The sequence below is a fragment of the Nothobranchius furzeri genome, chromosome 12 (genome assembly GCF_043380555.1).
Source record: "Nothobranchius furzeri strain GRZ-AD chromosome 12, NfurGRZ-RIMD1, whole genome shotgun sequence".
NCBI classification, from domain to species: Eukaryota; Metazoa; Chordata; class Actinopteri; order Cyprinodontiformes; family Nothobranchiidae; genus Nothobranchius; species Nothobranchius furzeri.
Window position 1 is genome coordinate 60636575 of NC_091752.1, and position 27588 is coordinate 60664162.

At 44.3% G+C, this 27588-nt stretch overlaps 1 protein-coding gene across 8 annotated transcripts in view; it reads left to right on the forward strand.

Annotated features, from left to right (window-relative positions):
* rims1a (regulating synaptic membrane exocytosis 1a) overlaps window positions 1-27588 on the forward strand; it is a 241813-nt gene that overhangs the window by 48575 nt on the left and 165650 nt on the right. The window contains exon 1 of one of the 8 annotated variants that reach the window (XM_070542786.1): window positions 12902-18635. The exons of the other annotated variants lie outside the window; for them this stretch is intronic. Within the exon in view, the coding sequence (XP_070398887.1) occupies window positions 18601-18635 (35 nt within the window). The 5' untranslated portion in view covers window positions 12902-18600. Of the gene's footprint in view, window positions 1-12901; window positions 18636-27588 lie in introns of those variants that run through there. 8 annotated transcript variants of the gene reach the window in all.

Consider the following 27588-nt stretch of genomic DNA (forward strand, 5'->3'; position numbering starts at 1 on the left):
GTCAATTCTGGCAGGAAGTCAAACCAAAACAGAAGAGGCAGGCCGATAAATTTAATAAAATAAAATAAAAGTTTACAAATAAAACACAGCGATTGATAAATGTGATCATCTTTGTGTATCAACAGACTAGAGATGAAAATGAACACACACACACACACACACACACACACACACACACACACACACACGTTAATGTAGCGTATCGCTAGCACAGTATTGAGATGCGAATGGAATCGGCCTCAGTGGTGGAGATTCACATCCGTACTATGTAGGGGAAACACTGACACCAGTTGTGTAACATGCTCACTACCATTAGCGTCTCTTCTAATTAGCTTACAGCATACAGGTGTTGACTTTAACTTTACAGGAGCAGCAAGCCAACACATACTCTCTAATCTGGATTTTGAAATACAGAGTGTTATGTAAGTGTGGTAAAATAATTAACCTCTTTGAAAGTAATAGCAGGCCAACACTGAATTTACTAAATTTACAGTGAAAACGTTTGTTTACTATCTTTTGTTTGTAGAATCTGAAAACATGTAAAATGTAATGAACTACAAAATAAAACTAAACACTGATAAATCCTTTTTCATGTGAAATACAATTTAGTTTGTGTTTTTTTAGGTTATTAAAATGTATTTTCCTCACCTCATCTTGGTGCTCTTTGGTGCCCCCTTGTGGTGTGGGGGCCGTCTCCTACGTCACCAGGGAGCCTCACTGGCGCCTGGGACCCAAAGAGAGAAGAGAGCTCTGGTCGGTCAACAGAGGGGCTGCGGACGCATCTCGACACAGACTGGGATGCATTCATATTCGTCCATGGTGTGTTCCGTGTTGTAAAGACGTGCAAATGAAACACAACTCTAGTGCATTTGGGCTTGTAAGTGAACCTGGACTTTTTATCTAGGGTACAGAGGGTACCAGTACTTTTTCTGCTCATTTATTAGATGAAATCTCAGAGATTAAAAAAAAAAGATAAAATAAATATCTGTCTGTCTTCATTCCCACCAGTGCCACCTCAACACGCGTTCCAAGAGGCGCTTCATTTTGCACAAGTGGACACATTTTGTTCAAATGTGGCACGAATATGATCGCTGCCGTGAGGCGCGCCGCGCATGCTGCACCATCAGCTACCGTCATCAGGCAAGATTCATTAAGCCAATCAGTAAAAAGTTTCCTACATAAGGAACCCAGCAGGTTGCATCGAGTCACTGACTAGTGTCAAGAGTCTTTACAGCAATCCTCATACTAAGCAAGCATGTAGCGACAGTGGAGAGGAAAACTCCCTTTTAACAGGAAGAAACCTAAACAAGTCTATACTTCTGCCTACTCCTTTTTAAAAAACAAATGATCGGATAATGTAACTATGATTGAACTCAGAGTGTGAAGCTGCTCCTGTAAGACAGAAAAGGGTAGAATGCTTTCTCTGGGTCAGGGACGAGGTTCTGCCCCAAGTGGAGGAGTTTAATTATCTCGGGGCCTCGTTCACGAGTGAGAGAAAACTGGAGCGCAAGATTGACAGGCGGATTGGTGCTGCGTCTGCAGTGGACCGGAGAAATGAGTCTTCAAAGCAGGGTGGCTAGTAGGGATGAGCGAGTACACCACTATCTGTATCTGTATCTGTTCAACCAACTAAATTATCTGTATCTGTATCCGTACTTGGAATGGGCGTGGCATAACCCGGAAATGGGCGTAGTTTAACCGGAAGTGGGTGTGGTTTACATCAGTACATTATTTTAAGTCTGAAATTGATATGGAATGATCAGAAGTTTATATGTGTATTGTTTATTTGAAAACTATTTACAGAGCAGCCTCAGAATTGAGATTAAATATTTTTGATCACAATAGTAAAGAAAATATTACAGAACAAGTTTCAATAAAATCAGAACATTAATATTTAAGCGCATGGAGTAATACATCTGAACTCATGCAGTAGGAACTCGGAAATATGAAATGCTAGAACCAGACACAACTTTATGTATATATTTTTTATTTTAATTTGATTAAACTGATTTCTTTCTTAACGTTCTTGGCATTTTCCCCCACACAAAGTTAAACAAAACAATGTTGATTGAGGTGTGTGTGTCTGAGAGAGATAGAGAGGTGAGAGGGAGAGAGATGGAGTTAAAAAAATAAAAAACCCGACCGGAGCGGAGGTAGTGAGTTAATGCAGCACGTCAGCTTTGTCTTGTCAAATGCACCATGTACAGTAAGTTACGAAAAAAAGTCACTTTAAATATTCAACTGAAAAAGAGGCGAGCTGAAGAAAACCTAGGGAAAACTGAAGAAACGTGAGCAGCAGTGAAGCAATCACAGCGAGATCCGTAACTGTCTGTGTGTGTGCGTAGATGAGCCGGACGGACTGTGCTCCCGGCCGGCTAGAGAGTTTTGTGTGTAGGGAGGGGCGGGCGCTCTATGTGAGTGGCCAATCACAGAGTGTGAAGACAGTCAGTTACCCAATGAGGATTTTCCTTCAGCACAATTACAGATATTTCCGAGATTTACTCGTCTCATGCTCGTATTCGTCAAAAATGCTTTATCCGTACCGGATACTCGTCTGAAACAAGTTTCCGGCTCATCCCTAGTGGCTAGGCTCTCCATTAGAGATTAGGGGCTCGGAGTAGACCCGCTGCTCCTCCACATCGAGAGAAGCCTGTTGAGGTGGCTCGGGCATCTGGTCAGGATTCCTCTGGGACGCCACTCTGCTGAGATTTTCCGGACATGTCCAACTGGGAGAAGGCCTAAAGGGTAGGGCTGTAGCGAAGCCTCGACGAAGTCGACGGCTCGATTCTAAAAATTTGTCGACGTCAGATCCGGAAGTCGACGCACCGCGCCCACTTGTTGCATCCCCAGGAGTTTGTAAATAGAGGAGGAATCTGCCTGTTTTTCCTCTAGTTCGCCCTCTTCTCCCCCTTCACTAACATCTCCGCCAAATACCGAAGACCCGGAACAACGTCCGTCCACTACTAGATTATTTTCCTGTTTTGCCCGCCTTCGTCTCCCGGCAACGGACAACAACTTCCGGGGTCAGATGCGCTGCTTCGTGTCTATCGCAGATGTAGAAAATCATCGGGAGTGCTTCTCCCTTCATTAAGGAGCTTCTTTCAGACATTAGGAGAGCTGTTTTTGTGGTAGCAGTCTCTCCTCCGTGCTGGTCTGTTTGCTGCTGGGTGTTTTTGTTTTATTTAAACTTGGTAACTTGAACTTAACGTTGGTAAAGCTACTGTTAGCATCTTCGCTAACAGCTTCTTGCGTTGGGATAAGCCGTTACGTTTTGGTTTAGAGTTAATCTTTTTTGTGGTGTAGATCTCCATTTTATTACATTTAGAGTGTTGTGGGTTTTCGGTTTAGTGTAAAATATCACCTGAGTTTGGTTTAACCCGTAAGACCACTCGCCTCACGCACATAAGTGACCAAAACAAAGCAGCATGGAGACACTCCATCTTCTACCACCTCTCAGGCAGCAGCCTGCTCTCCCAAGTTCTACACGTCACCAGAACATAACCAACCAACACAATAAACGCAGTGTTATAAAAAATGGAAGGCCTGTAGTGTTTATTCTCTTACAGTAAGAATTTATCAATTTTTTTGAGGAATTTATTTGTGATTTTCTGGTTTTTGTTAATTGTGCAATAGAAAAATAATCATTAGATTAATTTTCTAAATAGTCATTAGAATAGTCGACTATTCGATAAAATAATCGTCAGAATAGTCGTTTTAAAAATAATCGTTTACCCCCAGCCCTACTAAAGGGTGACTAAGGCTGGAGGGACTGTCTCTCGGCTGTCCAGGGAACACCTTGGGATTCCTCCAGAGGAGCTGGCCCAAATGGCTGGGGAGAAGGAAGTCTGGGCCTCTTGACTTATGCTGCTGCCACCGCGACCCGACTCCTGATAAGCAGAAGAGAATGGATGCTTGGGTGGTTGGATGGTTGAATTATCATGCAAGTGAAAATTTTTACTACTAGTACTTCTACTACTTTTTGCTACACTACATATAACATACACAAATAAAAAGACACCCTCGAGTTGACGGTAGCATAAACTAGGTCTTTTGGGTGCATCAGGAGTATGGTACAATGCTTCATTAGCCTATTGGCCAACCGAAACAGACTCTTCGGTACTGGAGCCTTGGCTAGATGCCTGCTTATGTGTCCCATCCTGTTCTTTCCCAGAATGCCCAGTGGGAGACACTGGGGACGAGCTTTGAATTTCCAGGTTTGTGATCAGGTGTGTGACTGGGTGCATATGTGTAGTTGGAGCTGTAGCAGAGGCCAAATAAAAATCAATCCCAGACAACATGAGCCTTGTTTTTCCCTCCAGGGAGAAAACTGATGCCTCAAAACAAAGGAGGTAATAAACTGAATGTCAATATTACAAAGAGATTTTGTTGTGATTGAATTTAAGCTGTACTGAGCGAGGCGCTGTAGTCCGTGGATGCGTGGGTATGTGGTAATTAATGTGTGAATATGCACTACCTGTGTGTTAATGTGGGGGTATATTTGGGTTGCTGTGGGTGCGTGCGTGTGTGTGTGTGTGTGCGCGCGCGTGTGTGTGTGTGTGTGGGGGGGGGGGGGGGGGGTTGCCAGGCCATATGGAGCTCTGCCTGGGGAGCACACTACCCACTTAGCTCTGCTGTTGGCTCTGGTGCTCTCTCCATCTGTCCCCTCCTATTGCCTCCTTTTACTTTCATTAGTTAGAGCTTGGTTTAAAAGCTGTCTGTGTGTGTGTGTGTGTGTGTGTGTGTGTGTGTGTGTGTGTGTGTGTGTGTGTGTATGTGTGTGTGTGTATTTGGGGTGGTGGTGGGGGATGGGGTATTTTTTGAAGAAGTAGCTCATATCTGAACATCCTACCATAAAGCAAACCTGGTTACATAATGCAGAATTCTGTTATTTTTTTAATAGGCCACATTGACCCCGATAAGGGTGGTACTCCAGTACTGGACTCCACGTAGTTCATTTTTCTACTAGATTCAGTTGAACTTGTTATTGGATGTTATGATGATCCGTGATCATGTTTGAGGAGTGGGCAGGGCTTTCAGCTCCACGACTAGGGCTCAGTCCCAGGCATAAACCAGATCTCGTGGCTCCACTGCTCTCCAGCGGGCGAGGGCACGGAGCTCTGGTCCAGTAAGATTCATGCTGTTGGTCGACGGGCTCCAGTGAGTAGAGAACACAGTTCATGCTCATATGTCCAAACTAGATTCTTATGTAAAATATCTTTTTCCTCAATCGTCCATTTCTTTATGATCAAATCAAGTCAGATGTTTTTTTTCCAGTCATTTTCAAGTACTTTTAAATAAATCTGATGTTTTATCTTTTTAATTTATGAAGCTTTTACCTTTTGCTATTTAATGTCAGAAAACCATGTTGACATGTTTGTGATGGACGTTACAGATGAGCACCTCACATATACAGCAGCAGACATGGAGCAGACTGAGGAACATCTTGTGGAAGAAGTCAGGTGACAGTTACATTTATACAACATTCACTGAAGGCGTACAAAGATGCACAGTAAACATCTTATTCATGGAAGGAAATGATGAGAAAATGGGTCTGGTGGTGGTGACTGCATGAACAGGTGGAGAAGAATGAGGGACAGATATGTAAAAAGTCTCTGAAATACATAAACACAATATAAATCCACTATCGGTGACTAAAGACCTGTCTGCTAACAGAAAATAGATATGCCCTCTGTTGTCCTGACGGGGAACTTTGCAACATTCCACAAACAACGGAGAAGTCTGAAAGGAAAACATCTCCATCTATGTGACTCCACACCCGAGCCTCTGGAGAAGTATGAACTTACCTTAAAGCTGAGTTATGTAATATTTTTATTAAAATGAAGCTGTTCTTTAAATTTATATTCAAATTTTTTATCTCATGACCACACAGTTGCATGTAAGGTAGCAATTACAAATGGTTCGGGTCAGTACCACCTTGTCAGAGAGCATGCTGTGGTGTATGCGCATTCTCCTTCAGTTAGTCGGTAGAGCTATTGGCTGTGTAATGTCCAGAAATGGTCGATTTTCATGTACAGTTTGACCCCTTCAGCATCTGATCGACATGGAGACAGGAGACCGCATGTGTTGCCTTTAATCTGCCGGGTTCTGCTTTTCCATCAGCTGGGGCCTCTTTGCAGCTCGGAACACATGATAATAAAGTGTCAACAAACTGTTTCCTTTTCAAGGCCCTTCTGTGCCAAGCCTTCCTCGTTATCTAGGCCGGACTGGACTATTATGAGTGGCTGTTTTCAGCTTATATAAGTTAATCATTCGTGGAATAATAATAATAATGTTTTGATTAATCTGTGCTTAAATCAATAAGGTTGATTCATCTGTGCTTGAATTACTGAAATGAATTATTACATTGAATGTTTTACATTTATATGGTAATCAGTAGTGTTTGATATGACGAGGCAATCGCCTCCCGCACTCAGACACAAGGACCAAATGAAAGTTAAGTTAAACTCATGACACATAGATATTCCTTTACACCAGATCAGAGCATCCGGTATCTCAAGAAGGCATGTTTTCGGACGTTGTCTTGGTAATATCCCTTAACTCGTTCACTGCCAGCCGTTTCCTGATCGCTAACGGCCTTCGCTGCCAGCGTTTCTCACCGTTTTTACTGTTTTTTTAAGAGTCACAGAACATTGCGCGCTAGCATGATGTCGATGCCAAAACAACCAAAACAGAGGAGACTCACCTCTTACATCAGGAAGAAGCCGTGTGTTTCGAGCGTTATCCGTTCTTTCATAATCCGTTGTCGAATTGTGATCGGCAGACGCTTTTCCGGTTCGCGCCTCACTTTTTTTACAGGAACGGCCCAAAACGATCTCCAAACAAATGGATGGTCTGCTTCCTGATCATGTGATCTGTGACGTATGCGGATGAAGATCGGCTTCAGGGCTGAGATGTTTGTTCTCTCAGCGCGGGGGCTCGTTCCAATGCTCAAACAGTAAAAAAAATGCAAATGACGACTTTAGTCGTCATTGGCAGTGAACGGTTGGATCTAAAATGACGACTTTAGTCGTAAATGGCAGTGAATGAGTTAACATGGCACGCTCCGAATGGCCAAGTAAATAATAATATGAGAATATTAAAACAGAATCACTAACGGTGATTCAGCAGTCGGAGTCGCATTCCAGCTTTCCATCACTCAGCATCCAGATCTAGAGAAAGAGCTCCGGAACGGCCATCCAGAGCAACACCTCTTTTTAACCTTGAGCAACTTTGGCAAGCTGCCCAAACCTTGCTAAAAGCTGCCTACCGCTGACACAGCAAATGGTTCCTGCAGAACAAAGCTTATATTGTTCCGACTCCTTAAGAGTCCGTATAGACGACATGGTTCCATCCATCTGTTGTGACCCGGAAAGCATCTCTGGACTGATGGGTCGGTGCTACGGCATTCTACAACCTCAGTTCCAGAGGTCATCCGGCCCCTCTGACCTTCTGATCCACGAAGAGGGTCTTCCAAAGGGTGAGGTAGACACGCAGATAGCATCTGATGCCTTTTTGATAAGAATCAACCTCACAGCTTAACGCAAACCAAAGTCTTTCCCTTTTACACCCAGAACTCAGCTCTTCTCGATACCAAAGTTCTGAAAACATCATATTCACACATAGGCACCATACATCACATCTCCTTCACCTTGATCTATCCATCACAGTAAATATTAGCTAACTTGTCATGTTTTAATTGTTTGGAAAATAAATTCTTACTTTTATAAACCTGACTCTTTCCTGAATCAAGACGAAGTGTTTACAATCCCTGAATAAAAAAAGAATCCTACAATCTTCTGATCATAATAAGCCTTCCTGCCCTCAGCTGAATTCTCCAGATTTGTCTGTGCAAAAGAAAACGCTGCAGGCAGATGGTTCTTCAGGTCCTGCAAATACGGCTCGCTAGTGTAAGCCGGAGCGGCACTGGGCTGAGCTGACCGATACAGCAGGTGAAGTGGCAGGGTCATTATCATTTCTTTAGTACACGCCATTGCAGGGTCAATTCTAACCCTTTAGGCGCCATAGTTTTTTCAGTAAAATATGAATTTTTTATATCACTATTTAAAGAGCTTGTAGCTTAAATCTGGTTAGAGATAGAGGAATATTGTAAATTAGAAAAATTTTCAGTATGACCCAAATTTTGTGATAGGAACAAATTCACTCACATAATTTGCATATTATGACGATATCAGATGGCAGCCATGTTGGATTCTATCACATTTGCAGATTTTTTTTTGTTTTTTATGTTTTTGTCTTATTTCCTTAGTGTTGTTATTGCTTATGATACATATATGCATATTCCTATGTAGACATATATAATTATGTATATATATATATATATATATATATATATATATATATATATATATATATATATATATAAAATATTTATTACTTTATTGGTATTTTGTTATGTTTACTGCACATCAATCAAGAACACTGTTTTTGGTGCTTCAGTGTCATGAACACATTTCACTCATCCCTTCTTTATTTTATTTTGTTTATAATTGGGGGGGGGGGGGGGGGGGTGATGGGCCGGTGAAAACTCCGCTGGGTTTCGATTCAGCCCCGGGGTTGTAAACCGCCGGAATTGCAGCAGGATGGGGAGGAACCGCGTGATAAAAATCACTGCTATCAGGGGGTGTTCCAACACAGCCTCGGTGACAATAAAAATGATGATGGCTGGGTTAGTTTGGGAGAAGATGAACAGTATTCCAAGTGAATCAGGCATTTTGATGAGCCAGTTGGATACTGTGGAGACAGGGATCTGTCAAATTCAGAACACATTGATTTTCTGTCAGTTTTTTTGGATGAGGAATTCTGGACCCTCATCACAACTGAAACTAACCGATATGCCCACCAGTATTTAGAGAGGGAGGAACTGAAATCTAGCTCCAGATATAATGACTGGTATGATGTAACTGTCCCAGAAATGAAAGCGTTCATTGCCATTCAGTTCTGCATGGGGCTTGTGGGAAAGCCTGAGATTGAGTTGGCTCTTTTCTGGTAGAGAACCAAGGTCTCAGATTTGGAGGTGCTGATCCTAATCCCAGCCGCTTCACACTGGGCTGCGAACCTACCCAGCAAGAGCTGAAGGTCAGAGCTGGATGAAGCTAGGAGGACCACATCATCCGCAAAAAGCAGAGACGAGATTCTCCTGCCACCAAACTCGACACACTCTACATCACGGCTGTGCCTAGAAATTCTGTCCATAAAGGTAATGAACAGAACAGGTGATAAAGGGCAGCCCTGGCGGACTCCAACCCTCACCGGGAACAGGTCAGACTTACTACCGGCTATGCGGACCAAAATCATGCTCCTCTGGTAAAGGGACTGAATGGCCCTTAACAGAAAGCCACCCACCCCATACTCCTGGAACGTCCTCCACAGGGTGCCCCTGGGGACACGGTCATAAGCCTTCTCCAAATCCACAAAACACGTGTGGATTGGTTGGGCAAACTCCCATGCCCCCTCCATCACCCTTGCAAGGGTATAGAGCTGGTCCACAGTTCCATGGCCAGGACGAAAACCATATTGCTCCTCCTCAATCTGAGATTCAACTATCGATCAGACTCTCCTCTCCAGTACCTTGGAGTAGACCCTTCCATGGAGGCTGAGGAGTGTGATCCCCCTATAGTTGGAACACACCCTCAGGTCACCCTTCTTAAAGATGAGGACCACCACCCCGGTCTGCCACTCCACAGGAACTGCCCCCGATGACCACGCAATGTTGCAGAGACGTGTCAACCACGACAGCCCTACAACATCCATAGCCTTGAGATACCCAGGACGAATCTCATCCGTCCCTGGGGCTCCACCGCTGTGTAGTTGTTTGACTATCTCAGCAACTTCTGCCCCCGAGATTGGACAGTCCATCCCCAGGGCTCCCAGCTCTGGTTCCTCCTCAGAATGCGCGTAGGTGGGATTGAGGAACTCCTCAAAGTATTCCTTCCACCGTCCCACTATAGCCCTAGTTGACGGCAGCAGCTCCCCATCCCCTTTGTAAAAAGTGTGAGCGAGTTGCTGCCTTCCTCTCCTGAGGCGCCGAATAGTTTGCCAGACCCTCTTTGGAGCTGATCGATAGTCTTTCTCCATGGCCTCACCAAATTCCTCCCACGCCCGAGATTTTGCCTCGGCAACTGCCACTGCTGCATCCCGCTCGGCTATCCGGTACCTGTCTGCTGCCTCCAGAGACCCACAGACCAGCCACGCCCTGTAGGCCTCCTTCTTCAGCCTGGCGGCTCCCCGAACCTCTGATGTCCACCAGCGGGTACGGGGGTTGCCACCACGACTGGCACCAGTCACCTAGCGACCATAGCTAGCAACAGCCGCCTCAACAAGGCCCACTCGGAGTCAATGTCCCCCACTGCTCTTGGGATGCGGTCAAAGCTCTGCCGGAGCTGGGAGTTGAAGACCGTCTTGTCAGGTTCTTCTGCCAGGCGTTCCCAGCAGACCCCCACTATGCGTTTGGGTCTGCCGGGTCTACGTGGCATCTTCCCCTGCCATCTGATCCAACTCACCACCAGGTGGTGATCAGTTGACAGCTCCGCTCCTCTCTTCACTCGGGTGTCCAAAACATATGGCCACAGGTCAGATGATACGACTACAAAGTCTATCATTGACCTGCGACCTAGGCTGCCCTGGTACCAAGTGTACCGATGGGCATCCTTATGTTCGAACATGGTGTTCGTTGTGGCCAAACTGCGGCTTGCACAGAAGTCCAATAACGAAACACCAGTCGAGTTCAGATCAGGCAGGCCGTTCCTCCCAATCACACCCCTCCACGTCATGCTGTCATTGCCCACGTGAGCATTGAAGTCCCCCAGCAGGACAATGGAGTACCCTGATAGAGGACTATCTAGCACTCGTCCCAGGGACTCCAAAAAGGGTGGGTACTCTGAACTGATATTTTGCGCATAAGCACAAACAACAGTCAGGACCCGTTCCCCGACCCGAAGGCACAGGGAAGCTACCCTCTCGTCCCCCGGGGTAAACCCCAACACACAGGCAGAGAGTCTTGGGACTAACAAAAAGCCAACCCCAACCCTCTGCCTCTCACCCAGAGCAACTCCAGCAAAGGAGAGTGTCCAACCCCTCTCAAGGACTTGGGTTCCAGAGCCAATGCTATGTGTCGAGGTGAGTCCATCTATATCTAGAGGGTACCGCTCAACCTCTGCCACAAGCTCCTACTCCTTCCCCGCCAGAGAGGTGACGTTCCATATCCCAAAAACCAGTTTCCTTGTCCGGGGATCGGATTGCCAAGGCTCTGTCACCCGATCCACACTGCACTGGACCCTTCATGTTCCTCCTGCGGGTGGTGGGTCCACAGTTGGATGAGCCCATGTATCCGGTTCTGGCTGGGCCCGGCCGGACCCCATGGGCGAAAGCCCAGCCACCAGGGGCTCGCTCATGGGCCCCAACCCCAGGCCTGGCTTCAGGGTGGGACCCGGTAACCCTCCAGACTGGGTACTCCGACTCTTTGATTGTAAATCCATGAAAGATCCTCTGAACCGTTCATTGTCTCACCCTTCACCTAAGACCAATTTGTCATGGGAGACCCTACCAGGGGCACAAAGTGCCCCAGACAACATAGCTCCTAGGATCATTAGGGCACTCAAACTCCTCCACCACAATAAGGTGATGGTTCAAGGAGGAGCAGTAAAACCAATAAATTAAATGTTTTGACAAAAAAAGCAAAATGTAATCGACCCCAAAATGACCCCAAAGCATAAAATCCTACAAAAACCACATCCAATCCAGTGCTGGTTCCCTTTCTTAAAGTGACAATGTGTAGTTTTTATCATTAATCTCTGAAATATCCACTGAAATGTTACTGGCACCTTTGTACCATATAACCATAGAAACTGGGTCTAAAGTACATAGGGCATGGGTCTAGTGCAGAGCTGGGCCATCCTGGTCCTTGAGGGCTGCTATCCAGCAGGTTTTAGTTGTTTACCTGCTCCAACACACCTGCTTCCTGGATGAGTCACCTGTTAAGCAGTTCATCAGGCTCTGCAGCAGCCTGTTAATCACCAGTCCATTCAAACCAGGTGTGTTTAAGCAGAGAAACAACTAAAACCTGCTGGATAGCGGGCCTTGAGGACCAGGATTGTCCACCCCTGGCTTAGTTTCTTTGGGGACACCATATTTTCTTCTGGCCTGCTTGGTGTCCTGGACCTGTCAATGACATCCATCCATCCATCTTCTGAACCCGCTTAGTCCACGTAGGGCAGGGATGTCAAACTCAAACTCACACGGGGCCGAAATGAAACTCTGGGACGGAGTCGAGGGCCAAACTTAATATTTTTTGAAAAAGTGATGGCAAATTTGCACATTTTCTTTATCAACATATATGCGATTTTAACCTTTAAATTTGGAAACAAACTTATTTCTGCATTAACACTGAATGTGGAATAACCAAATTACACACGAGCAAGTCAGTTTTAAATAAAAGGCATCAGTGGTATTCATTACTTGTGGTATAATCAACATTTTTAAAATCTTTAAATCTTTTAAATCTTTTCTCACGGGCCAACAACAAAATAAAAATATCATTTTATCTTAAATGAAAATGCAACATCTCACCTGTTAACTTTCATGTTTTGGAGCAGAAAAAGAGCATATTTAAAGCTCAGTTTGCTCCACTGGTTTACTGTGATGCTCACCTGTTCCAGCCAGATACCTGCATCATGGGGTTGATCTGAGCTGATTTTTTTCATCTTCATCATAATAATGACAACATTAGATGACAACAGGTGCTCACATAGGTTTGTGCTGATGAACATGTCTGAGCAGCTTGACCACGTTGTTGTGTGTCGGGGAGGAAACACAACCACAGAGTTGTGCTGGTTTGAGCGTGTCGCTGCTCGCTGGAGTTATATCAGCCTTGTCTGGACGTTAGTTGGAAAACTTTCTCTTTCAGTCGTGAACACATTACTGAGCGGCTAGAATCTCCGTTTCTGGGCTTCAACGTCAGAAAATAGCTGAGTGAACTCGGCGCTGAGTGAGAGGAGTGTAGTTTGTCCGAGACAGCGGAGCTGCAGACACCGGCAGCAGGCGCTGGAAAAAACACAAAGGAGGGGGCGCGTCGGCTCTGCGCTGACGCCGCAAAGCATCATGGGAGTTGAAGTCTTTGCGGTAAAATCGGCCAGAGGGCCAGTTTTAATATATTTTTGATATTTATCTTGCGGGCCACAAAAAAATGCTCTGCGGGCTGCATCTGGCCCGCGGGCCTTGAGTGTGACATATGTGACGTAGGGTCACGGGGGGCTGGTGCCTATCTCCAGCAGTCAACGGGCAATTAGGCGGGGTACACCCTGGACAGAGATCCAGTCCATCGCAGGGCAACAGATTATTGGCTGAGTCCACACATAGCCAAAAAGAAAATGTCTCAAGGGAAAAGCTGAAAAGGCTATAGCCACGAGGTTCTGGACAGACTTAATGCTCTTTTATGTTCTGGATGAACCTGTGACCCGCTGCCACACGGACTGGAACAACAAATGCTCCCGCAGTGACGTGAGTTGCGGTGAGGTTCATGACGAGGCACTGAGCAGACGTCTTACATAATCCAGAATATAAGTTAATATTTTAATTTAACCTTGAATGAAACTTGTTGTTATAAAACATCTTATATGCTTTAACCAGGGAGGAGGCAGCACTAATCTCTGCCTTCTTTATGAGGGTGTAGCCCTGGAGTTGGTGCAGCATGTGCTCTGAATCAGTGTGAGTATGCGGCAAAACTCCATGAGAGCGAAGGCCACTCTGTCACTGCCTGCCATTATTGGCGCTATTTCAACCAAAGTTGTAAAATCACTCACTCCCACAAGTGCTCATGTGCACCCGTAGGTCTACTGGAATGGGTCTGTGACCTATGACAGATGCACTCTGAACTCCAGCTCTTCAGTGCGCTGTTAATAAAGTGACGCATCGAGAATGCTATTGTGCTAATATAATAATGCTATAATGCTCCGATGGGAATCTTTTCTTGATTGATTAACCTCCATGACATTCTCTGTTTACAATGTCTGCACACCTGCATGAGACAGGCAAACTTTTTTTATGGCAGGTCTTAAAGCGGTAAGAATTTTTGAACCAGGCTGTAAACATGCTTATTTCTGCTGTGAAAGTGGTATTTTTAACATGGGAGTCAATGAGGATTTGCTCTCTCCTGGTGCCAGCCCCTACAGGATGAGGGTGGAGCTGCAATTTTAGCCACTTTCGTGTTGGCTTCCAAGACTGCAGACCAAAATGGCTCCTTGCTAAAGACAACTCATTTAAGGAGATGGTAAATCATAAGTAAAATAAAGAAACAGGATAAACTAGATGTTAGGCACACACTCTCTGTCTCACTCCCTCTCACACACGCACGCACGCACGCACACAATTTAAGGAGCAAAACATGTAAAAGTCTAAATGTAAACATGGCAATAAGACTAATATGAACCATAAACTGAAATATAAAGTAAACATAACAGAAATGTAAACAGTCACATGTTGAGGTATCAGGAATAACTAGTTAAATGGCTCAGGGGGTACACAAGTAAAAAAAAGGTTGGGAAATAGGGTTGGTTAGCCGTTACGGTTGTTTTCACAAGAGGCAATTTGTTTATTTGTTTGCCCACGAGTTAGTTTGTTAACAACAAATATTGATTATTTAGTATTTAGAAAATGAAAGTGATGGGGATAAATGGATCATGCGGCCTCTGGCAGCGAGCAAATGCTCCCTCCTCAGAGTGTGTCTAAATGCAGCAGCGATTCATTTAACTTCCTAATAAACTCACAAAATAAAGAAACCCAGTAGTCCATGCTCAGAAGAAAAACATTTTGCTTAAATAAAATATCACGATGGTGGGCACCACAGGGAAGCAAGGACGAGGCTTATTTCATACACTTTAACCCTGTTTAATGCGAGCTGTTCATACATCACTCTACCAGACAAATACAAAATTAAACAAAAAGAAAAATCTAAATTTCTCTTCCAGCAAACATATGCGCTGCGCTTGTATAAAAAAAATCAATGTTTTGGGCTTCTTCTGTGTTCGCAAATCAGGCCGTGCGTCATGATGTCACAAGCACGAATTTATTGGCCATCGTCTTTTTTCAGAGTGACGATTAGCGGTGGGAAGGAATATGCAAATCGCCCAACTGGGAAACGCTTACCTAGACAATGCTGAAAGTATTCCATTCAGTCCAACAGATAACTCATTGATTCTGTTTGTGTGTGTGTGCGTGCATGCGTGTGTGTGTGTGTGTGTGTGTGTGTGTGTTGGAGGGGATGTGTGTCTGACTAGTGAGTCAGGAAACAGATGTTTCTCCTGAAACCCAGAACAGGAGCATGGGCTAGATGAAAGGTTTGTGTGTTTAATTTCCTAACGGCATCAAGGAGATTTTCTCTGACACCGGCTCATTGATATTTGATTCACGTTTACCCTCTTTTTGAATATTGATTCTGGAGCTGGAGGAGTGAGTCATACTAGGTCAGATAGTCCGGAGTCATTCCAGGAGGAGAGCCAAGGCTGATGGAATTTGTGCCAACAGTTGCATCCACGGTGATGATGCTCATAGACCTCGGTCAGTTTATCTTTGTTTTCGTTCACGATTTTTCAAACAGGTTCAAATTAAATCAACTGGACTTCTTTTGTATTTGAAGATGTTTCACTTCTAATCCGAGGAGCTTTGTCAGGTCTGACTGGAATATGGGAGTGTTAAGCTTATAAGCTGTAGCTGTCTACTGTTGCTGAACGAGCAGAAACTACTCTGAGCACCCCTCCCCTCTACCCCCTTATGAGTCGTTGGCCTCTATTGAGAGTGAGATGTTGATGATTAGATGCAGGAGGGTGTTGATTAAGCCTGAGGCACACAGATGATAGATGCACTGCGCCACGTCACGCCGGCGCAGCCATTTAAAAAAAAATCCATTATAGTCACTAAGAGTGGCTACACGGGGAGCGTAGACTGAAACTGCTTAGGAGTGAGATCTCTGTTGCACTGTTAATAAAAAACAGAAAATCTCAAATAGATACCCCAAAAATGTAATAAACTGGTACTGTAAAAGAGTAAACACTACAGGCCTTCCATTTCGTATACCACAGCCTGTATTTTGTTGTGGCGGGTTGTGTTCTGGTGACAAGCAAAGCTTTGGAGTGCAGGATGCTGAGCCTGACATGTGGTTGGTGAAGGACTTTTGATCTCCATGCTGCTTTGTTTGGGTCACTCATGTGCGTGTGGTGTTACGGCCCTTCTTGGGGGGTTTGGCTCGTGTGTACAAAGAAAGACCCAATAATTTAAAATGATGATCAGGTTTATTTACAAAGCAAATTTAAATACATCAATAATAAAATAACTAAAGATGTCCCACTAAAATCGAACAAAAACTACCAGGTTCTTAAAGATTAAAATTAGGATCTCAAAAAGGTACAAACTCAAAACTGGGTGGTTTAACCAAACTCAAGGTGATATTTTAAACAAAACAAAAACCCACAGCACTCTCAAGGTAACCAAAAGGGAGATCTACTCCACACAAAAGATCAACTCTAAACCAAAACGTAACCGCTTATCCAAACACAAGAAGATGTTAGCAAATATGCTAACTCTAGCTCTACCAACATTAAGCTCAAGTTGGCAAGTTTAAACAAACCATAAAGACCCAGCAAACGGACCAGTGGGGGAGGAGAGACCTACAACAAAAGCAGCTCTCCACGAATCTCTGAAAGAAGCTCCCTTATGAAGGGAGAAACGCTAATCCCAGTGATTACCTTGTTGTCTGTTGCCGGGCGATGGAGGCGGGCCAAACGAAAGGGAATCTGGTAGCAGATAGGGATGTGTATTGGTGAAAATCTGGCAATACGATATGTATCACGATACAGGGGAGACGATACAGTGTATCATGGTATAATGATACGTTCAGTCAGACGTTATTAACGATGTATTTTTCACTGAATTAATTGTAGAAATATTCAATAAACAGTTGAAACTGATACTTAACACGTTTAACATGAGGTATCTGATTTACATTTCAATGGTGGAAACAAAACCCACTGCACACGGCTACCAACTAGCAGTCGGCGTTTGAATTGCGCCGAAACAAAAGAAAATACACAAATGTTTTCATGTAAATTCTATTAGATAAATGGCTTTTAAATATTGATGTAATATGGCAGGAAAAAACATCAGAATATATTGCCATATCAATATTTCCTTACATCCCTAGTAGCAGACATTGTTCTGGGTCTTCGGCATTTGGCGGAGGTGGAGGTGGAGAAGAAGGCGAACTAGAAGGAAAGCAGGCAGAATCCTCTATTCATGGACCCCTGGGGACCCAGTGTGATGCGTTGACTATTGGATTTGATGTTGACAGTTTTTTTTAATTCAGTCATCGACATCCCTGACCCATCACTACAGCACTAGTGTGTGTGTGTGATATCTACTGCCGGATTTTGTACTAAGAAAATTAAATATCCTTGTTCGTTTCTGTGCTGATGATTGTTATCGTGTGTCGTTCCACAGATGTGGAATGACCTACCAAGTATGACCAGAACAGTCGATTTTCAAGAAACTCCTGAAGACCCAGCTCTTCAAAGAGCATCTTCTAAACTAGGACCCTCCCAGCACCCATCCCCCACTCTACCGCACACTCCATGTTGGCTTCCCTCTGTGGTTGATTCTGCTGCCTCACTGCCACCTAGGATTGACTGAATAGTGTTTGTTGTTAGCCTCAAGGGCAACCTGCTAGCTTGATTATCACCTGTAAGTCGCTTTGGACAAAAGCGTCTGCTAAATACATAAACATAAAGACGATTGACAGCTTTACCTTCCAATTCAACAAGGGCCAGAGTGGCGTGAGACATGATCCGACGAAATGAACGGTTACGCACCAGCGACTGAAGAAGTACAAAGAAAAACTTTTTTTTTGTGAAAAGAAATTTTGAGGAAAGATGGTTTCATGAAGAGGTGGAGGAGAATGAAGAACATGTTACAAAGTCTCTGAAATAAAGAAACAAAATGTAAATAGAAAATAGTAAAACCACTATTAGGGACCAGAGACATAATTGCAATGGTGGCAGAACCCCTCACAAAAGCTCTACGCCCCTGTTGTCCTGGTGGGGAATTGCTTTGCAACACTTCTCAGGTGATGGAGAAGCCAGAAATACAACGATGGGTGTGAAAAACTGCACCTGAGCCACCGGAGACGTTTAAATAGGCTTAACTCCGGTGTCAGCTGAGCAGAACCGGAGTTTGAGGGACACTGAGTGAGAGACAGGGATCAGGAAGTGAACCCTGTGGTGTAGCAGCAGGTCACCCCTTAGCGACCTTATCACTCTGATTAAGTGTGTGTGTGTGTGTGTGTGTGTGTGTGTGTGTGTGTGAGCACTGTATTATTGGTGGCAGCTTCAGGGTTTTGGGTTTGAGTGTTTGAGAGTGTGCCGAATATGTTTGTGAAGCAGGTGGGATTCACTTGCTGGGTGGGATGGTTTTGGAGGACCACTTACTCCTGTTCCATCTGACAGATAACTCTGGAGTGTGGCGCAGACAGCTGGATGTTGGACTTCCTTTTCTCTGCCTTCTGCTGCTGGGATTTGTAGTTTTTAGTTGTCTGAGCTGATGGGGGAGGAGGCTGCTCTGCTCAGTCCCAGTCTGTAAGTACGAAGCTACACAAAATGAAACGGGTTATGTCAACTGGTTACACAATGTCCAACCAGTTTGTGGTGTGAATGGTGTCTGTGAGAGGGCTGAGCTCTGGTGGGAGTGTTAGGTTTGTGCCTGGGGATGCAGAGACACGGTTGTCCAGTCCATGTCTGTAAAATTTATATTTGTGGTTGAGAATCACTTGTGATTCTTTTTCTCACTGTGATTTTACCAGTTTAATTCTTATTGTCTTTAGTTTTCTCAGTCATCTGCTCTTTTGTTTTAGCATACCACACCATTTCCAATTTTCAATTCAAGTTTATTTGTAAAGCGCCAAATCACGACAAGAGTCGTCTCAAGGCACTTCACATAGTAAACACTCCAATACAGGTCAGGTCATTAAGCCAATCAGTAAAAAGTTTCCTATAAAAGGAGCCCAGCAGGTTGCATCAAGTCACTGACTAGTGTCAGAGTCTTTACATACTAAGCAAGCATGCAGCGACAGTGGAGAGGAAAACTTCCTTTTAACAGGAAGAAACCTCCAGAGGATCCTGGCTCAGTATAAGCAGCCATCCTCCACGACTCACTGGGGATGGAGAAGACAGAGCAGACACACACACACACACACACACACGCACACACACAACATATATACCAAGTAGTGTTTCTATGAGGGGTCCCACATCCCACATAAGAATGGTGTCGCGTGCCCGTCCCATTTACCGGTTCCTTTAAAACCCAGTTCCGTTAGAACTTATGAGACGGTGCATCCATCAGGGTTCGGGGGTGTATCGACGAGTATAATCGTACTAGATCCGGGTTTGGACTATCTAATTAGAATCTTGTCTTTTATTTTAAAGGTGAAATGACTTGCACGAATAGCCAGCCCCAGAGTACTACACTTCTTTTAAACTCGTTACCTTTTGGTTAAGATACTAGAGAGAAGTCTGGAGGCAAGCCAAGCCTCTCAGCAATTGTTTGGGCTACCCGGAATTAATTGCGCCTCTAACAGCTTATGTGGGAGGTTGGTAACTATAAAATGATTTATGCTAGTTGATCAGGCTATCATAAGTTTATCAATTTATTTATTAATCCAACCTTCCAGCTGATTAGAGACTTTTTCAACCTGCAATCAGAGCCAAAATAACCTCGAATATTTTGCTTTTATCGCCCTTAAGACAACTCGTTACCCGCAAGGAGGGAGAAGTTAAAACTTCCCTTATCTTAAGGTTTCTTTATATTATTCTGTTATAAACTGTAAAGTAAGTCCTGATAATTCAGAGACCGATCTTCGACATGCTTACCTCTGTGCAAATTATGGCCAGGGCCCCAAACGTGAAGCTTTAGAGAAAACCTGAAAGAATCAGCATTATGTTTCTTTTTCAAAAAAGGTTTATTACAAAATCAAAATACAAAAATGGGTAAAGTGAAAAACAACTACTATCCCCCACGGAGGAATTAGTTCAAAATGATTAAATAAGAGTTAGTTTACACCAGCTCTTGTCTTCTCAGAATCTCCCCAAGAACGAAGCACCAAGCACCCGCTCGATCTGAGCTGCATCCTTTTATATCACTTCTGAGACTGCTCTAAACAATGTAAGAGTCACAAGTCATTCTCTCCTGACAGTTTAGGTCAAGGGGTCATTTACCAAATACACTTTTTTAGCTCTACATAAGACATTTAGTATCATTTCACTACATGCAGTATTCACATGAGGGCACAAAAGTTACATGCTGCACTCCTGGAATGAGAGCACAGGTCATAAATCTTCATATTGGTAGCAAATTGTAGATCTTCTTTCAGCATTCCTGAGAGCTCCTGGGTCCAGCTGGGCTTCTCCTCACTCCATGCCATTCCTTCTTTTCCCGCCAGAGGTGGAGTTAGGGGCGGGCCCAGGGGTGTGTCCATGGGTGGATCCAGAGAAGACAGCTTGTCTTTTGACCCTTTGCCTAGTTCTGTCCTCACCAGCAAGTCCTGAACTCCTGTCCTCTTGACCCTTGTGTGACCCTTGTCTCTGACCACTGTTTCTAAGTCTTGACTGGTTGCTCGGGCTTGCAACATCCCCCATGAGGACGAACTGAGGCAAAGGACCATAAAAAGATAGAGCAGCAATGCAAGCTTTCATAAATCTAGCATCCATCTCACTCAGGAACGGCTGAACACTCAGACACCTAACTGTGGCCTCCACATCAACCCTCATTCTCATCATAATGCCATCATCAGCTACGGGTAAACACAAGGTCCCTTTGCGGGTTGTTACATAACCTTTAAACTGCTTTCTCCCATCTGTGGGATCTTCGCCCAGAAAGAATAAAGATAAATCCATCACCGGAGCCTCTCCACGCGGAAGCGATCCCATCATTTGAGGTGGGAAGCTGGCGCTGAAAACCAAAACATGATTTTTCGTATCCAACAAAGGTGCGGTTCCAAAAGAGTTACAGACTTCTGGGCCGAACCATCCAGTCTTTACAGACAAAATATTCATAAACTGAAAGCAATCTATAATCTTGCCTTGACAAACAAAGTAACACCCCTTCTGGGATTTAATCCTCCATCTCATTTCTCTCCCAGGTGCAATTCGGACAGGGGAAGGAATGCCTGCTGGCTCACTACTTAGACAGACCATAGGGATTTCACGTATCACATCAGGACACGGGACGCATGTCGAAGCTGCCGTCATTACTGATACAACCTCTTCAGCCACGTCAGATGAGGGCGCCGTTGTCAGCTCCTCGTCGTGGGCCTGCTCAAGCAGGGCATGTACTCCCGGGGAGGACAACATTAGTATGTCGTCTTCCTGATCAGTCTCCCGCTTGAATCCCTTTTCCATTTGGTCTGGATTTACTGAATAAACCTGCAAGACACGCAGCGTTTATTCATCGTAGCATGTACACACTGGAGCCCGATTGTCTTAGTCTGAGGCAATCCATCCCTCCCGTGATTCACGGTGCACAAATAGTATGCGCCATTCAGAGAGAAAACAGTTGATGGACCTGCGGAGTGGATTAATCCCTCTATGATATTCTGCCGAATCGAGTCCATCTGGAAGGAACATAAAATATGTTCCACATGAGATATATAACTCATTCCATGAAGCAATAAGTAACTGCATTACTGCATAAACACTTCTTAATTATAGGAGAAAATAGATCATCAGAAGCTGCAGGAAGGACCACACTACAATTCCTATCTGCAGGCATAGTTTTACAACAATAATCCTCACAACAAGTGTACACCAGTTATGAAATGTCTACAACATCTTAAAGACAAACTGGATAAAATAGTTACAAAATCCTGACATACCTCCAGATTCAGAGCGTCAATCAGCTCAGATTCAGGGTGAGTTTGATGAGCCATTTGTTCACCTCAAGTTACAGACTGACAGTTAAGGAGCAAGTGACACGCGGTGCAGAGAGGCCTGCACTTAAACAGGAGCAACAAGAAGGGGGGCTAATACTCCCTCTACCTTGACACCTCTCTTCCCATCTTATCTGGATCTACCAGGTCCTTTTTCCTTTCTCCTAACAGCTTTCTTCCTGTCAACTGCCACTTGTTGTTTTTACAGGCCAAAATCATACCGATTATTAAAATAATCACCCCACACATTAATCCGAGAGCGCAGAGGGGCCAGAACAGAGCGTCCCAGACAGGCCTAATGATGTGCTCTCTCACTCCTTTTACCAACATGCCCATTGAATCAGAAGTTCCTTGAATTACATTGTTAGAAACCTGCACTACACTGTCACTCATAATTTCATTCACACCACGTACTATCAGACTCACATGACGTAATGTGCCATTTATGCCATATGCAAAATAATCAAACCAGTCAGCTTTTTGCTGATCTAACGATCTTCGAAATGGTGAGCAAAAACCACTTCTCAGATCCCAATTTGGGAAATTTCTGAAGTTAGGAAACTCTTTGGGTGCATCAGGGTCAATTGTGAATCTTTCAGGTTGAGGATTTTTCCCTATTCTCGGTTCATTAAAACACACATGATGGTCTATGCCTAACCCGTTAAGGTAATTGAAATTGACCAGACTAAACGCTCCCCACTTCGTCGTTCCTGGCGCTGTAAATCCAGGTGGCACTAAGTCTCCAACTTTATCATTCATAATCATTATACGATCTAAAAGACCATTTCCTGTTTTTGTATCATTTACTTCCCAAGTATTTGTTTTATCAATAGAAAACCAATTTGTTTTAACTCGAAGTTGACCATGTTCCATCACAAGAGTTTTAGTTCCCACTAATTTTCTTTCAAATGTTTCTGCTTCAATCCTTGTGTCCTGGGGGTAATAATCATATTTTTGCTTATTATATCCCTCTCCATACCAGTATGTCATAGGATATGTCTCGTACATTCCTTTTCTATAATATCTATAATCTTCTGGAATATCTCTTTGCATATAACCACGTAAGACTTTATAGCATAATTCTCCAGTTCCTAAAGTAGCTATGTTTAGATAAGGAGGCCTAGGTTTAAAAAACTCTCGATCTCCTAATGTGTCTGGACGCAGACCTCCAACTGTTAATCCATATAGTTGTGAATACCAAAAAATACACATCCTTCTAGTTAACCCTTTAGTATTATTACAGACTTCCACCTGACATCCTTCAAGCATTAAGGTGTAATTTCTAGCCCATGTGGGACTGTGATAAAAATCTTTCTTATGGGTTGGTCTAATCATTTCATTTACTGCTTCGAAGATGGAGTCTGCCTCAATTATACTATCAGGAGTAGCTGTACCTTTTTGATAATATGCTCCTGCGATCCTTATTCTAAGTGGCTCGCCTCCTTGCCATACAGCGCTATTATTCGCTTTCCTGGTTAAACAGAGTCTAGTTTCCTCAATATTATCTGACAAGATCGACCAAGCTCTGTGGATCCTGTCTGATCCATTAAGACTGCCATATACTCCGCCCATGGGCCGGTCTCACCACACTCCGTGTCATTCTTCTCCTCCTGCTCTGCTGCAGAAAATGATGTCACGGAGGGTGTAGCCATGATCCGGTCAAATCCATTATCTCCACAGGGCAAGCGCAGGCAGCCAGTTTTGTTCCCTGTTACACTACAAATCTTGAATCCAATCTGTGTTGCTATCATGCAGGTGGTTATATTCTCAGTAAAATCTTCTTTGGGCCATAACAGCTTAATTTTGGATACATTCCAATTCCCTATTAATTGTTGCGGTCCTCCGTGAGTTATGTTATATGTCACTGAGGACACATGATACGTTCGGAGATATACATGTACCCCATATGCAATCGCTATACTTAATCCTATGAGGCTAAATTCGAAAAGGATAAAAAAGGCCCATTTAATCCATTTTATTATCCAATCCTTTCCTTTCGGAATATTTACATTTCTCTTTTTAACTTTGGGGTCAACTCCCGCCGGAGTTGCATACCTGACCACTTTTCATTTTCTGCTGCTTTCCCTCTTATGCTTCTGCGTAGATAACATCTGTAAGACAGAAGCATAAAAATCAGCAGGAAATGAAAGCGCCCTGCTCTAGTTAGGTAGAGTCAGATTGGGGACCAGCCTTCTACGAGACATTCTAGTGTGAGCAGTCCCATAAATCTTAGGCCAATATGCCTCTCCTCTCCGGGTGGTCACTATGTTAACAGCCGAGCTGCAAACGCGACCCGACAGGTCTATTACCTCTATCAAAGTTAACTGATAAGGCATGAACTTACGCTCCGCCCCTGGTCCCAGACTCTTCAGCTCAACCAGGTATGATGTAACACGCTTACGCATCCCTGGGGGCTCCTGAACAGACAATCCTGTATGCCAGTCCAGAGTCCCTGACAGATAAGTTCCCCATCTGTCGTCTTTATACTCTTGAGTTACCCCAATCTGTGTACCTGTTTCCCATGCATCAGCCAGCGTACCAAATTGTTGTCCTAATATCAAGCTCTTAATAGACTCAAATTTGGACCGAGCCTGAAGCTCTTCCAGTCCTTTTTCTCTGGTCTTGAGCTTGAACACAAATGGATAAGCTTCCACCCATAAATCTCTAACCGGCTTCACCAGGCTAGGATTCCTGAGCAGCTCTCCTACAAAAAACATACTTGGCTGGCTTGTCGGTAAGCAGGTAGTCAAAACACCATTCTTCGTGAAACAGCACCCATCTTTGATTTCACCTCTGTGGGTGCATTCACAGACCTGCCAGGAGATGATGCCTGGATTATTCCTCAAGCAGGTTCCGCAAAAACATATTTTAATGGGAGCAGACAGCTCCACCGCACCTGTATGCAAGTCTGTTCCTCTCTCCAGGTGAGTGGGCTTCTGCTCCCGGAGCCCCGACCATTTAATTAGGGTGCACAGATATCCGCATATCACGCATGTGCCCGGCTTCAAGCCTCCCCATTGCGCGTAACGATACGCATTTGCAGATTCTATGAAGCCCGGAAACATAGCCACTTTACAATCTTTAACACAATCCCCCTTCGTTAGCAAAAATGAGGCCCGTAGTACCTGGGATCTTACAAGTCATTTCTTCACTAGATTTTGGCCCAGCCATGACCTTTAATCAAGTAATTAATTAAAAAAAAATTATTTATTTATTTATTTATTTTTTCAATTAATTACTTTTATTTTTCAGAGTTATTTTATAACTTGATGAGGGTGAACGCGCAAACCAGTGTCAGTTAAAACCACGTTCCCAGTTACGTCTTTTATTATAAAGGGACCACTTACGTTATGCTTAATGCAATCTCCTTTTCGAACCGGTCTAACTGGGCCTATGTTAGGAGGTGCCTGAGGGTCATAATATTTCATCTGTACTGGACGGCTTTTCTTATTTAGTCCTCTAATGCCATAAACTATAGGATTTGTCTCATCTCCTTTTTCTGCTCTCTGGGGTTGCTGCTCTACATTTTCTCTGTTCTCACCTTGCTCATGGGCTGTAACTGGGGATAACCAACTCACTTTTTCAGGTGTTTTGCCTCCAGGGATCCGAGTGCTGCATTTTTGATGGGATTCGCATTCTGACCTGAGCGTCCCTTTGGGTGTGCCACGCACCACCAGTTGGGAACCCTGTTCTTCCTCCGATTCAGCCTCACTCTCGCTGCTTCTGTCTCTGGCCTCAAACCAATGTTTGACTTTCTTTTCTACTCGCGGCAAGGCTGACTTATCCACTAAAATTACGACCGGGATGTCTCCTAACCTGCTAGAGGCTTCGGAATAAATCACCAAACCTGCACCATATGCTTCAGTTATCCGACACACCTGGGGTTTGTTATTAAGCTTAAACACTAGCCGTCGCGCTCCTAAATCCAAGGCTTCTGACACCACCCGCTCCCAAGCTTGGTGAAAAGAGATGTCGGGATTATGAGGGTCTACGTTAATTATGGAAATAGCGCTGACACGACCTTCCAGATTCCCTAATTGCTTGTCTAAGAGAGTAGTAATTTCTCCTGCTTCGTAATTACGATCTACCAGCGGAATCATAGAACTTCTGCTTTCTGCCCCTAAAAGTCTCCTCAGAGAACTTAAAGAGGACGTAGTACTGGCAGAACTTTGTGGATCTTTCAGAAAGATCAACACATCTTCTTCTCGGATCTCCGCATCTATTTTCTCGCCTGATAAAATTATCACCGGTTCTTGACCTATCATAACATGATTCGGAGGAGCCGCGGGACTATGCGGTTCTAACGGGGGAAAAGGAATTGGGTTTGGAGTCCTTTCAGCCCCTGACCGTTTCTGAGTCTCGTCTTTGTCCCACGCAGCAACATGCTGTTCAGTGGGCGGTCTCTCCGCTCCTCTCATGGGCACCTGAGAAGGGGTTTGTACATGTAGAAACGGGTTCCACTGCGCCGGCCGAACCGCGTCAGGCGGGTTCGGTGGGGGTGGAGGAAATCCGCTCTCGGAACCGGGGCTCACAGGGAATTCCCCGCGGAGCGCTGGATACAAAGGGGGCGCGGTCGGAACCGATTGGGCTTCATCCCAGGAGTCCGACATTTCAACTGCAGCTCGTCTCCGGTACATTTCCGCTTGGAGCTCCGTGATCCCCAGTCGGTTACATAACGCCTGTCTCATTTGAATTGCCTCATTTTTGCTTCTAGATAAGAAGTAACTTGTTCTACTATTAGCCCGTTGAACCACGAACTCCGCCATAGCAGAGTACATCGCTCCCTGATCACATCGGTACTGCCCGACTCCAAATGGAGTGAGAACTAAAGGTTCCGGTCCAGTTGGTATTTGCTCAAGTAATCCCAGAAGGATCTCATACTGCTCGTCCGTGGGGAGTTTCGCTGGATTTTCCCAACAACACCACGCTATCTGATTAAAAACAGGATCATTTTGTTGTTCTGCTAGAATCACCAAATCACCCACTAACGGAAATACATGATTATTCGTTACTTGAGTTTCAGCATTCGGACAGCGCTCCGCTGCGGCTTGAGCCGTTTCGGCCTTGTTATGAAAACTCCGGTTACAGGATACTGCCAAAACGCTTTGTGGTTCACCTTGAAATGTCGCTATTTCTCCGGTGACAAATCTCACATTAAGGAGAACATTTTCCGGTTTTACCGTTAAAGATCTATCTGCCATGGCTGGTTGAAAGTTTCTCTTTTTTATTATTTGTTTTATTTTTATTCGTTTTCACGTCTTATTCTTTATTCTTACTCTTTATTCCTTTTTATTTTTTGCCTAGCTTTTATCCTTGGCTTTTCTTACGTCGGAAAGCCGTGATTTCTTTATACCTCTTTGAGTTAATCGTCCGTTCTCCCAAATTTCTTTCCTTTTCGAGAAATTGGTGCGGTTTTCGCTCCAAGGTTATAAGCGTATCAGGTCCATAGTGCGTAAGCTTTTATCAGCCTAAAAGACATAGTTCTACGTCGAATAGTCCGGTATCTAATATTTAAACCTTCGCCGATTAGCCCCACGTTGCAGGCGCCATGTCGCGTGCCCGTCCCATTTACCGGTTCCTTTAAAACCCAGTTCCGTTAGAACTTA